At 39.0% G+C, this 13,597-nt stretch overlaps 1 protein-coding gene across 8 annotated transcripts in view; it reads left to right on the forward strand.

Moving 5' to 3' along the window:
* Nucleotides 1–9,766: 9,766 nt before the first annotated feature.
* Nucleotides 9,767–13,597, forward strand: part of tenm4 (teneurin transmembrane protein 4) — a 452,208-nt gene continuing 448,377 nt past the window's right edge. For all 8 annotated transcript variants that reach the window (XM_060826616.1, XM_060826618.1, XM_060826612.1 and 5 more), the window contains exon 1: nucleotides 9,767–9,992. In XM_060826616.1, the coding sequence (XP_060682599.1) occupies nucleotides 9,767–9,992 (226 nt within the window). The remainder of the gene's footprint in view (nucleotides 9,993–13,597) is intronic.

Below are 13,597 nucleotides of genomic sequence, written 5' to 3' on the forward strand. Positions count from 1 at the left end.
TCCCAGTTGATGTTACACATGACACGTCAAATCCCAGAATGAAATGTACCTTTATGTAAATCATTTCTGTGAAGTGGACATCGCTGGCTGGACCAGCAGTTATTGCCCATTCCAAGTTACGCTTATGAAAGTGGAGATGAGTTACTGCCTTGAACTGCTGCAGTCCATGTGACGCCAGTAGACCTGCAATGCTGTTAGGGAGAAAGCTCCAGGACCCTGTGACACTGAAGAAATGATGATATATTTCTAAGTCAGGATGGTGAATGGTTTTGAGGAGAACTTGCATGTGGTGGTTTTCCCATGTTTGTGGATTTGGAAAGTGCTGTTTAAAAACTATGGGTAAATTTCTGCATCTTGTAGTAGTACGTATTACTGTTCCTAAATATTGATGGAGGAGGCAGTGATTGTTTTGGGTTTAATGTCAATAAAGCTGGTTCCTTTTGTCCAGGATGGTGTCAAGCATCTTGAGTGCTGTTGGAGCTACATTTACCCAGGCAGATGAGGTGTATTCCATCACACTCCTGACTCTGCTTTGTAGATAGTGAACAAGAATTGGGAAGTCAGGAGATGAGTTACTTTCTGCAAGATGACTAGCCTCAGAACTGCTCTTGCATCTGCTGTGTCTATGTGGTCACTCCAGTTCAATTTTTGACGAATGGAAACCCTAAGAAAGTTGATAGTAGAGCATTCAGCTGCTGGTGAATGTCAGGGGGCAATGGTTAGATTCTGACTTGTTGGATGTGGCTGTTGCTGAGCATTTTTATGTCACAGATATTAATTGTTACTTGTCAGTTCAAATCTCAATATTGTCCAGTCTTGCTGCATTTGGACACAGATTGTTTTCGTATCTGAGGAGACTCAAATGTTATTGAGTATTGTGCAATCCTTAGCAATCAAAGATCATATTCTGTTTTTATCTAATCTGGTGGTTTTCACAGAAACAAAAGCACTAAAGGTTGCAAATTTGAGTTTAACAATAAAACAGGAATTTGATATGCAAAATAAATTATCATACTATTTACAATAACACACATTTAGCAATTTCAAAGATAAAGCAGAACAAGACCCAACAACTCCCCAAGAGTGTCAGTTATAGTTAAACCTAATCTAGAGAAATGTTGTTCCCTATCAAATCTGTAAATTTCACTTAATAACTTCTTCTCTGTCTCTGTCTTGTGAGCTATAAGGTCTTTTTTTTCCCCTGGAATGTCACACAATAGAGAGATTAGATTTTCTCAGCTTTGAATATACAATGCAGCTTCCTAGTCATACAGTTCTGAACTGGAAAAATTACAGTCTTTCACTGAGGTGACATACTTCCTTGTGATGGAGTTACCATCACTGAATTCTCCCACTATCAACAACTGGAGGGCTACCATTGGCCATAAACTCAATTTGTCTAGACATGTAAGTACAGTGGCAACAAGAACAGGTCAAAGGCTAGAAATATGGCGACAAGTAACTCACCTCCTGACTCCCCAATGCCTGTCTACAAGGCACAAGTCAGAAGTGTGATGTAATATTCCCAATTGCCTGGATGGTTGCAGCTCCAACAACACAGGAAGCTTGACACAATCCAAGACAAAACAGCCCGCTTGATTGGTACGACATCCACAAACATTCACTCCCTCCATCACCACTGCTCCACTTGTGGCAGTAGTGTGAAGTATACACAAGATACACTGCAGAAATTAATCAAAGATCCTTAGATAGTTCTTTCCAAACCGAAGACCACTTCCATTCAGAAGGACAACAGCAGCAGATATATGGGGACATCACAACTTGCAAGTTCCCCTCTAAGCCACTCACCATCCTGACCTGGAAATATTGTCAATGAGGAAGTGGTCCATTGGTATTATCACTGGACCATTATTCCAGAGATGCAGGTAATGTTCTGGGGAGCTGTTTCAGAATCCCGTCACAATAGATGGTGGATTTGGTTTCAAGAAAAAATATCTACAATTAAGTGTCCAGTGATGATTACAAATTGCCAATTGTCAGAAAACCTCATCTGGTTCACTCATGCCTTTAAGGGAAGGAAACTGCTAGCCTTACCTGGTCTGGTCCACATCAGACACCAGACCCACAGCAATGTGGTTGACTCCAAATGGCTCAAAGGTAGAAGACAGAGGGTAGTTGTGGAGGGTTGTCTTTCAGACTGGAGACCTGTGACCAATGTACCACAAGGATCGGTCTGGGTCCACTACTTTGCGTCATTTATATAAATGATTTGGATGTGAGCATAAGAGGTTTAGTTAGTAAGTTTGCAGATGACACCAAAATTGGAGGTGTAGAGGACAGCGAAGGAGGTTACCTTAGATTACAACAAGATCTTAATCAGATTGGCCAATGGGCTGAGAAGTGGCAGATGGAGTTTAATTTAAATAAATGTGAGGTGCTGCATTTTTGGAAAGCAAATCTAAGCAGGACTTATACACTTAATGATAAGGTCCTAGGGAGTTTTGCTGAACAAAGAGACCTTGGAGTGCAGGTTCATAGATCCTTGAAAGTGGAGTCGCAGGTAGATAGGATAGTGAAGAAGGCGTTCGGTATTACGCTTTCCTTTATTGGTCAGAGAAGCTGTACAGGACATTGGTTAGGCCACTTTTGGAATATTGCAATTCTGGTCTCCTTCCTATCAGAAGGATGTTGTGAAACATGAAAGCATTCAGAAAAGATTTACAAGGATGTTACCAGAGTTGGAGGATTTGAGCTATAGGAAGAAGTTGAATAGGTTGAGGCTGTTTTCCCTGGAGCGTTGGAGGCTGAAGGATGACTTTATAGAGGTTTATAAAATCATGAGGGGCATGGATAGGATAAATAGACAAAGTCTTTTCCCTGGGTTAGGGAGTCCAGAACTAGAGGGCATAGATTAAGGGCAATAGGGGAAAGATATAAAAGATACCTAAGGGGCAACATTTTTACACAGAAGGTGGTAATTGTATGGAATGTTCTGCCAAAGGAAGTGGTGGAGACTAATGCAATTGCAACACTTAAAAGGCATTTGGATGGGTATATGAACAGGAAGAGTTTGAAGAGATATGGGCCAGGTGGTGGCAGGTGGGACTAGATTGGGTTGGGATATTTGGTCGGCATAGATGGGTTTAACCAAAGGGTCTGTTTCTGTGCTGTGCATCTCTGTAACCCTATGAGTCTGTAACTCCTAACTGCCCTTTGAACAATTAGCAATGGGTAATAAATGGTGGCCTATCCAGCAACACCCTCATCCTGTGAGTGAATTTAAAAAATGATTAAATTTATCACCTTGCTTTCACTGTCACTGGGTCAAAATCCTGGAATTTCTTCTCTAATAGTATTGTGGGTCTAGTTACTGCACATGGACTACAGCAGTTCAAAAAGGTAGTTCACCATCATCTTCTCAAGGACACCTGGGGATGGACAATTGCTTGGTTCAGCCAGTGATGCTCACATCCCACAAGTGAATACCGAAAAACTGCCCTGAACAATCTCCATAAATGCTTGTTTTAGTTACTTCCCTTTTTATTGCTGAACTTTTAAAAATTCTGTCTGACATCATGTGTCTTGCCCATATTCCTGAAACACTAATTACTTCTTTTTTAGTGATCCATTTCAGTTGCTAAATTTTTTACAGTATCCTGACCTAACTTAATCGTTGCAGCATTACATACCTTTCCTTACAATTTAATAATATCCTTAACTTTCTTAATTAACCATGAATGGCAGACAAATTAAATGTAAAGTTCATGATGTTATGATCACTCTTGCCCTTTTATGATTGGGGCATAAATTAATTCTGACTCATGGCATATCATTAGATTTAAATAGCCCATACTCTGGTTGGTTTCTGAATGCATTGTTCTTAAAAGTTGTGCCAAATCCACTCTGTGAATTCATCCTCCAGGCTATCTTTGTCAACTTGATTAATCCAGTCAATGTGAAGATTAGAATAACCCATGAATATTACATATCTTTGTTACAAACCCCAATTATCACTTGATTTATATCATGTCCTATGGATACGTCATATCCTACTGTTTTTGCTCCTGTGCAGGAGGGAATGTTACAAAATGGGATAAATTTTCTTGTATGTTTCACAGAGGTTGTGGAAAATTAACATTTATGTCAGTGCCTTCTCCTAACCCTAACATTTTCTTGCTGAGAATTAAGCCATAAAAATGGTATTTATTTATCCAGTCAGTAATTCGGGTGATTTGAAACCAATAGACTGTATTCATTTGCTCATGATTAATGTTCAGCCATGTAGTTTGTACCTCTTTTCAGAACATAAGAACATGTGAAATATTAGTCCCTCAATTCTATCCCACTATTCAACAATACTGTGGGTGATCTGTCACCAACCTCAACTCCTCTTTCATGCCAGCTCTTCATCGCCCTCAATTCCCCTATATTTTAAAAAGCTGCCTCCTCTTTGATTGCTTTCAGGGATCTAAACTCCACAAATCACTGGTGTAAAAAATTCCAGATATTCACTACCTTCTGGGAGGAGAAATGTCTTTGCACCTCAGTTTTCCATAAGCATCCTCTTAATCTATAAATATGTCCACTCATAGAAGCATCATCTCAACCTCATCCCTGTCAGGAGACCCCTCAAATTCCTGTGTTTCAATCATACTGTCCAGCATCCTTCGGAACTCCAATGAAAACATGTTAGGCCGCCAATTCTAAGTCAATCTCTTCTTCCCAGGAATCAGCCTAATGAATATCTTTTGAATTGCTTTCAACACCAAATATCATTTCTGAAATACAGAGACCAAAACTGTATAGTGTACTCCAGATGTGACCCCACCAACATGTTCTACATTTTTATAAGAACAGACATGGATAAGGCTCTGGCAGCTGAAAATGTTATTGTTTCTCCTCACATTTCAATTGTGAAATTTCTCTGAAATCAATATTTGATAAACAATACTTGGACATAGTCTCTGATGTACATAGTTCCTCCCAATCTGCACTAAACCAATTGCCTTACATTGAGGCAATAAAGTTAAGACAGAAAATGTTGGAAATGCTTAATAGATGTGGTAGCAACTGTGAAGAGAAAACCAGAGTTATTGTTTCAAGTTAACGACTCTCCTCCGTAACTGCTGCCAGACCTGCTGAACATTTCCACCATTTTCTGCTTTTAGTTTGGATTTCCAGCATCGTTCAGATTTTTTCTTTGCTTTCGTGCGAAAGATTGTGAATGCAATTTAGTGCTGAGCAGCAGCCCTTTAAGAGCTGAAATTCCACAACCTTGTATCACTCCCAACTAACCAAAATCCGAACTGCTGCCCTGTGTGTGTTCTTGTTGTACAGGGAACCTGTTCAAGTGAAGGGGTGGTTACCCCTTGCTGCTGGGAAGGGTGTAACTGTATCACAAATAGGCCTCAGAAATTTTCCATTTTTGGCAGCTTGGAATTTCTGCAACTGAATGTCTGCTTGAATCCATATGTCCCATTGATGCAGCAAATTCTGGCCAAGTCAGGGTGTGCAGGAACCAGTACGCATAATCCCAATTCACTTGAAGAATGAATGAAGAAGGCCATATGGAGGTATGCGCACAAAACATAGGCTGTGAATTTCCTCAGAACTGTCCCTGCTGTGCTGCAAAGACTTGTCTGGAAGTGAAGCAGAGAGACAATTACGTCAGGTCTCCATTATTGACAGGAGGCACTTTGGTCCCCTGAAAGGGACAGAACCTTTAGTCCACTTCTCACAAAGCAAAAGAAAGAAAATAATCAAGTGATGAAATGCTTGCATTTGATTTACAATTGATTTAACCTTGACCTTTGGCCTCCCATGGATCACCAAAATCTGTGGTCAGGCAAGCACCTGGGCCGGAGGCTCCAGAATTAGGGAGGAACAACCTGTTTGAACTCTCCTGTGAAATGTTCTAGAATTAGGGAATCTATAAACACTTTTCACAGACCTGAAGATCCTGACAGAAACATAACTAAAAGTTACACACAATAGGTTTAATCAACTTGTAAATTTTAGAAATATTTATGACTTTATAATATTGTCAGCAAAAGTGTACAATTTACAGTGAATTCAGATGGTGGTAAAGATCACTTTGATTCGTTCATCATATTAGTTTTTTTTCAATTTTGTGTCTGCAAATAATGTTTGCCTTCTTGATGCGTTAGAAATTTGTTATTTATTACGACTTTATTTGGTGTGTGACTTGTATGTTCAAGCTTTAGATGTTATTTAGTTATCTTTTATGAAATCATGGCTCTGATTTGTTTTTACTGTAAGTCAAGTTTAGGAGGCAGGCCTAAATTCTACCTCAATCAGAGTAAAGATTGAACCCAGTGCTTTTGACATTAATCTGAACCATGTATTAGTCATTGAGCCAACTGAGCAAGCTGGTCTCCCAGCCTTGGATATACAGTACCAGGAAATGTATTATCACTGCCACTAAGTTGGGTTGAACATTCAAACTAAAATGTACTGTGCCAAGTTTACAGATTACGCAAAAGTAGGTGGAAGGCAGATGGTGGGAATGAAATAAAGTGTCTTCAGAGGTAGATAGACATGTTGATTGAGTTGGCAAAACTTGACAGATAGAACTTGGCAGAATCTTATCAGGCTCTGAATGACATGGGTGACTGCAAGATTCTCATAAGGCCCATCTCAATATTGAGAACATCACGTCACACCTTGTACACCTTTCTTAAGCAGCAAGACACAATTCTCACTGGACAACAGGGAGTTCCCAATTGACATTCATCATTGCTTGTAAATAGCCAAAATCACTATTGTATGCATTCTTACAAAACTCAATGTACAAGTTAGCCGTCTGTAAAATTTGACATGGAAACCAGAGTTGACAGGTTCAACTTGCTGATTCCTCCAAAAAAAATCTCAATTTTTGCTGCAGTACATTCCATTAAACCCTTCACATTCAGGAAGCCATAGCCAACATCCTGTCACTCTCTAATTCATTGGCATCGTGCCCTGCAAGGGCAGACTCATCTAGCAAGACATACTGGCAATCAGCAGTGAACGGCTGCATTTGGTATAGGTACTGTGCAAGGACAGGAACACACTCCTCAGTGTGAATCAAGTTGTCTATCTGGGTGACTCCATTGCTATCTCAGCTTTTGCAGACTGCATTCAGAAACAGTGACTTTCCTTTGCAAAACAATTCGGTCATCCTTCTGATCATGACTGTTTATGGCATGTCTGCTTTTAGGGAGCTGGTCATAGCCATTTGAATGGTTGGCCACTGTTGTCCTTTCACACTTGTTCACAGAAATTACAGTCGGATAGAGTTGGGGGATGAATGGTACAGGTTTTCAGGCACAGGCATATATACAGAGCTTGGGTGATGATCTGGGGAATTGGGATCTCAGAGGTACATTTCTGCTGTGGTTGAAAGCCATTGGCAGAGGACTACTCATTGTCATTGCAATTGTGAAGCACTTATACAGTGTTTGATATTGAGGAGCATGGCTGCAATGGATTCACAATGACCAGGATAAATGAGACACCATTTGAGGGATCTGCATCTGCAACCATAGTGCTCCAACAATATTGTGTTCCAAGACATGCTATCTTCAAAACACAGGTATTCAGGGTACCTAACCCTGGCTGTCCTACAACATTGACTACCTCACCTGCCTATCACTCTCCTTGTCACTGCAGAGGAACTCCCTCAGATGTGCACTGCTGTGCACCCAACCACTGAACAGTATGGAATTTGAAGTGGGGAATGGCCTAAGCTCTGAGACTGAGATGATATCATGCACACACATTAGCCTGACATGATGTATTTCATACTCATTGTACAGCCCAAACGCAGTGTTTTATTAATGCCTAAGGAGTGACGAAGCAAGGTGCAAAAGAGCATCTCCAGTTTACACAGAAACAATCACATGAATGGCAAAAAGCACTGGAATCTAAGGTAGTCAAGGAAGTCTCCCCAAAGGGAGATAGACTGGTCCTTGGAAGAGTTGGTGCAACTGTAAGACATAAGAAGCCAAAGGTGTTGCAGCTATTGATTAGTAATGGTATTTGATGCCTGAATAATGCGACCATTACTATCAGATGCCAAGTATTACTTTACTCGGAAGTTGGGACATGGATGTCTTTGCAGGAGTGGTCCCTGTCTTCTATTACAGGAGCAGGTGTCCTTTTATGGGAGAGGTGAGGACACTGACATCTGACAATGAGGAGAAAGGTGTTAGGTTACTAGAGGATAATAAACGATGGGTCAGATGGACAGATCAGTGGCAGATTAAAACGTAACCGTGATAAATGTGAGGTGATGCACTTTGGAAGATGGAACAAGAAAAGGGAGTGCTCAATGAATAGCAAGACATAAGGAAGCTCAAAGGAACAGAGAGATCTTGGGAGTGCTTGTTCAGAGATCCCGTAAGATGGCAGGACAAGTTAATGAGGTAGTTAAGAAAACATAAAGGAAGCTTGCCTTAATCAGTCATGGCATAGATTATATGAGCAGAAAGGTTATGTTGGAGTTGTACAGAACTTTGGTTGGGCCACAGCTGGCGTACTATGTGCAGTATTCCGCAGTATAAGAAGGATGTGATTGCACAAGAAGAAGTGCAAAGAAGATTCACCAGGATAATGCCTCAGATAGAGCATTTCAGCCAAAAGCGAGGCTGGATAAACTCAGAATTTCTTTGGAGCAGAGAAGTTTGGTGGGGTGGGGTGGAACTTGTTAGCGGAGAATAAAAATATGAGGCTCATGGATAGAATGAATAGAATGCAGTTGAAGCATCTATAACAACAGGGCATCATTTTAAAGTGAGGGCAGGAAAGTTAGAGGGATTTGAGGAAAATGTTTTTCACTTAGAAGGTGGTTGCGGTCTGGAATGCACTGTCTGGGAGGGTAGTTGTGGTGGCAAACCTCAAAAATGTTAAAAAGTACTTGGAGAAGCACTTGAAGTGTCAAAACATCCAAGGCTGTAGGCCAATGCAGGAAAGTGGGGCAAAAGTAGGTAGTTATCTGTATTACAGACTCAATTTGGTGAAGGATATTTTCTGTACTGTATAATTCTATGACATGTTGAAGCCTAGAGTGCTGCTGTTCTTCCTTGGCCACCCATACATATAGTCAAGAAACTTCGGTGAAGACTATATTATGTGAATGCAATAATATCTTTCTGTAGAGCCTTAGAAAATACCTGTACCAGTCTACTCTCCTGGTACTATAACAATAATGGTAAGAAGTTCATTTTGTAGTGGCAGGAGGTGAATGAGTTCATGCAGGTAAAATTAAAATTGAGCATTCTATCAGATACGAGCTGCCAACAGAGTGCATATGATTGTTGCCTTATAGTGGTCAGTTCACAGACTGATTATGAACTCACTTTGCTTTTGTAATGCAATCCCCATCAAAAGCTGAAAAATATTTACAAAACCATATTCTCGTGATCGGCCTGTAGAGAGCCCGATGTTCACCATCAATAATATCTTCTGGAGAACTCCACAAGAATCCCCGTACCAAACATAAAGCTGAGAATATCCAACACGTTTTCAATTTGATGAAATATGTCTCTAGGGCTGCACAGGACAGCTTTTCAGCTAAGTATTAATCTATAATGATAGAATAGTAAATTCTAAATCTGCAGTGCTTAAACAGGAATGACTTAACATGCATGGTATTTTCTTTAATAATAATCTGAACTACTGTCCACGTAAATCTCTGCAATTCCTTTAGCTTACTTCTGGTATTGACTTTCCTTTCTTGCAGAATATTTTGGGCTAAAACCCCTTACAGCTAATCATTGATGTTGGAAAGTCACTAAAACAAGCCATGGATATAAAAGAACGGAAACCCTACCGGTCTTTAACAAAGAGCAGACGTGAAAAAGACAGACGATACACCAGTTCTTCAGTGGATAGTGAAGACAGCAAAATACCTCACAAATCCTACAGCTCCAGCGAAACACTCAAAGCCTATGATCAGGACCCACGATTAGGCTATGGTAATCGCGTCAAAGAAGTAGTTCACCAGGAATCCGATGAATACGGCAGACCAGGTACCTTGAATCATTGTAAAGATAAATTTGCTGCAAAGAAAAGGGCAAGTTGAAAGCAGTGAACCAGTTCAGAGGTTTAATAATTTGTATTGGATGGAGACTTTCCCAGTGAATTACAACAATCCATTCCTCAGTTGTTAATCATTTAGTAGACACTTAAGTCATAAATGTTATGTATAAACGAAATATAAAATAACTAATACAAAATTGCATTTATACAGCTTTGTTAGCAAAACAAAAATATGCGGCTTTGCAGAACAGAGGAGGAGGGTGAGAAAAGGAGAAAAAACATGCAACATGGATAGGGTCATAGAGCCTTGGAGTTATATAGCACGGAAAGAGATCCTTTGTGCCAATACATCCTTGCTGACCAGATATCCTAAATTCATCTAGTCCCATTTGTCAGCATTTGGCTCATATCCCTCTAAGCTCTTCCTATTCATATGCAATCCAGACGCCTTTTAAATGTTGCTATTATCTCCACCTCCTCTTTTGGTAGCTCTCTCCATACATGCACCATAAACCTATGCCCACTAGTTTTGGACACCCCTTCACTAAGAAAAAGACCTTGTCTATTTACCCTATCCATGCTCCTGATGATTTTATAATCATCTATAAGTTTGCACCTCAGCCTTTGACTCTTCAGGGAAAAAAGCCTCAGCCTATTCAGCCTCTTCCTATAACTTAAACTGTCAAGACCTGGCAGCATCCTTGTAAATCTTTTACATGAGATATTCCCAAAAATGATTTGAAGGGTGGGAGAATGCTTTTGTTGCAAGGAGAATATCAAAGGAAAAAGGCCTAATGACTAAAGTGTCAATCTCTAATGATAGAGTGATGAGAATGCATATGAGCAGAAATCCAATATCATAGAAACAAATGATCCATTGAAGAATATAAAACTGGAAAAGACCAATCTGGCAATGAAAGAGGGGACTGTTGAATGAATGTTGCATATTAGCAGTCATTAAAGGGTACTATGACATGCTTTAAAGGATGAAACTTTTGGGGTTGCTGGTGAATAGTTCTGTGAAGTCATCATTGGGGATAACAAGCTTGGAAATAATAAAAACTCAAGTCAGTTAAGGTCTTTACAGCAGTGTAGGGGAGGCCAGGTTGTACACTTGCTTAAAAAAGTCAGTCTTCAAAGTGACAAAGAGGATAAACTGAATATTCCAGGGAAACAAAAATAAAAGTGAGGACTGAAACTCACTGAAGCCAGGAAATAGTACTTAAAAGGGCACTAAAGACTGACACATCCTAGGACCTTATGTTTTTCACCCTGGAGCTTTAAAAACAGTATTTGAAGAAATTGCAGGTATTCTAGCTGTAATCTTCAATCATGTGTTCAATTCAGCAATTGTCCTCTTGGAATGGAAAATCACAAATGTAACTATGTTGCTCAAGGGAGATTAGGAATCAGGGAATTGTAGACCTGATAATTTAATGCATGCTGTGGGGAAATTATTGGAATCTGTAACTTAGGGCAGGGTGGCTAAGCGCATGAAAATTTTAGAGTTGTTCAGAAAATCCAATTTTGGTTATTAGAGGATAGGTCATGAGCAATAACCCTGATGAAATATTTTGAAGATGTTCCTAAGATAGTAGATGGGGAAGTTCCAAAGGACATTGTTTACATGAATTTCCAGAAAGTTTCCCCATTGGAGAATAGTTGCTGAAATGAATGCTCTTAGATTTGAATGTACATATTAGGCTTGATTAGGATATTAATGGGCCTAATCAAACAAAGAATATAAATAGACAGTGTATACTTAAAGTGGAAGGAAATGATTGGATATGGCCCTCAGGATTTATGTTTGGGCCTTAACTATTTATTGTATATTTAAGGAATGTTATAATACAATAGAAAGCCATGTATCCATGTTTGTCAGCAACACAGGTTGGTCAGAAAATAAAATTAGTTTGGCATTAAAAAAGTTGAGGCATTAAGCAAAAAGGTAAAGATTTTGATAGATGGACTTGGATGAAGATAAGTCTTGGATTAGAAAGTGATAGATTTGAGTATTTTTCTAAATAGTGAAAAATGAAGGCTAATGGATTTATGTCAGTAAGCTGTAGTAAACATGTCCAAAGATAACTGACTGATAGATTGTTACTCTCCATAATTAGAGAGCGAGGATATTGTTGTGATCCCAGCTGATGTTATTACCAGACACGTCAAATACCCAATAGGAACCCAGTTTTATAGCTCATTTTTACTTGTTTCAGTTTTGGAGAAGTGGTCACTCACTGAAACATAGCAAACAATGCTGCAGGTATTGCTTAACCAATGAAACAGAAATTTATAAACAAAAAAAAGAATAAACAGAACTATTAATTTATAATACAAATCCAAAGATTTTTAAACATATGAAGTATAATCCTGTTAATCCCAGAACACTCCTTATATGTTGAAAAGAAGCAAAACAGCTTTTGTATAGTGCCTAAAATACACCACTGAAACAGTACCCACTTGATTACTCATACAATATTCACACCAGTGAATCTAACAACCCTAACAAACTAACAAACTTGTGAATTCAGTTGTGACCCTATCCTTTACTCTAGAACTGCAGAGAGCTTCTTTCAGAGGCTGTTATCCACCTGCTTATATGTTCTCAGCTTTAAGTAACTTCTTCAGGATTTTATTCCCACACTTCTGGGATTAACATTAACTCTTTGTTGTAAGGTAACCTAATTCACTATATTTAAAAAAACTGAAAGAACCACAGATGCTGGAAATCAGAAACAAAACAAGTTCTGAAGAAAGGTCACTGGATCTGAAATATTAACTCTGATTTCTCTCAACAGATGCTGCCAGACCTACTGAGCTTTTCCAGCAATTTCTGTTTTGTTTCTAGTTCACTATATGTTCTTTCCTTCCCAGAAGCACTGCTTCATGCAGCCATCCTATTGCAAAGGCTTTGAAAGACTGCTCCAAAACAAAGAAAGACATCCCTGTCTTTCTAAACTATGGGTGTTTGCTTTAAGATTAAGAAAGCCACTCCTAACATTCTAATTTTGAGGTTGTTTATCTTGTTCAGTTGTAAAACTCTAAAAGTTAAGCCTCAAAGATGGATTTAAAAGAAATCACCACAAGAACAGAAATACTTCCAGGTTAATTAATAACTTCAGATACACCAAAAACCAAATTCACAATAACTAATGTTAAAACATAAATATCTATGTATATACATTTCATACACATATATACATGTATATACAATAAATTCCACAGTTTACATTACATATGAAGAAGAATAAGTTCTGCAACAGCAGGGAAAGCACAGTTTTAATGTCAGAAAGGATATGTTCATTTTGGAAGAAGTGAAACACTAATTCCCTGGATTATAAGTTATTCTTGAAAATGTGTGTATGAGGAGAAGCTACATAAATTAGCCTTATTACCCTGGACTACATTAGGAAAGAGGCAATATGATTGACATTCTTTTTAGGAATCAAAATTAGGATGGTGCTGGAAAAGCATAGCAGGTCAGGCAGCATCTGAGGAGCAGAAAAATCAACATTTCGGGCAAAATCCTTTCATCAGGAACCATTTAGGAGCTTACCTAATTCTTTTTAGGAACTTACCTGAAAATAACAGG

The sequence above is a fragment of the Hemiscyllium ocellatum genome, chromosome 6, assembly GCF_020745735.1.
Source record: "Hemiscyllium ocellatum isolate sHemOce1 chromosome 6, sHemOce1.pat.X.cur, whole genome shotgun sequence".
In the NCBI taxonomy this organism is placed as follows: Eukaryota; Metazoa; Chordata; class Chondrichthyes; order Orectolobiformes; family Hemiscylliidae; genus Hemiscyllium; species Hemiscyllium ocellatum.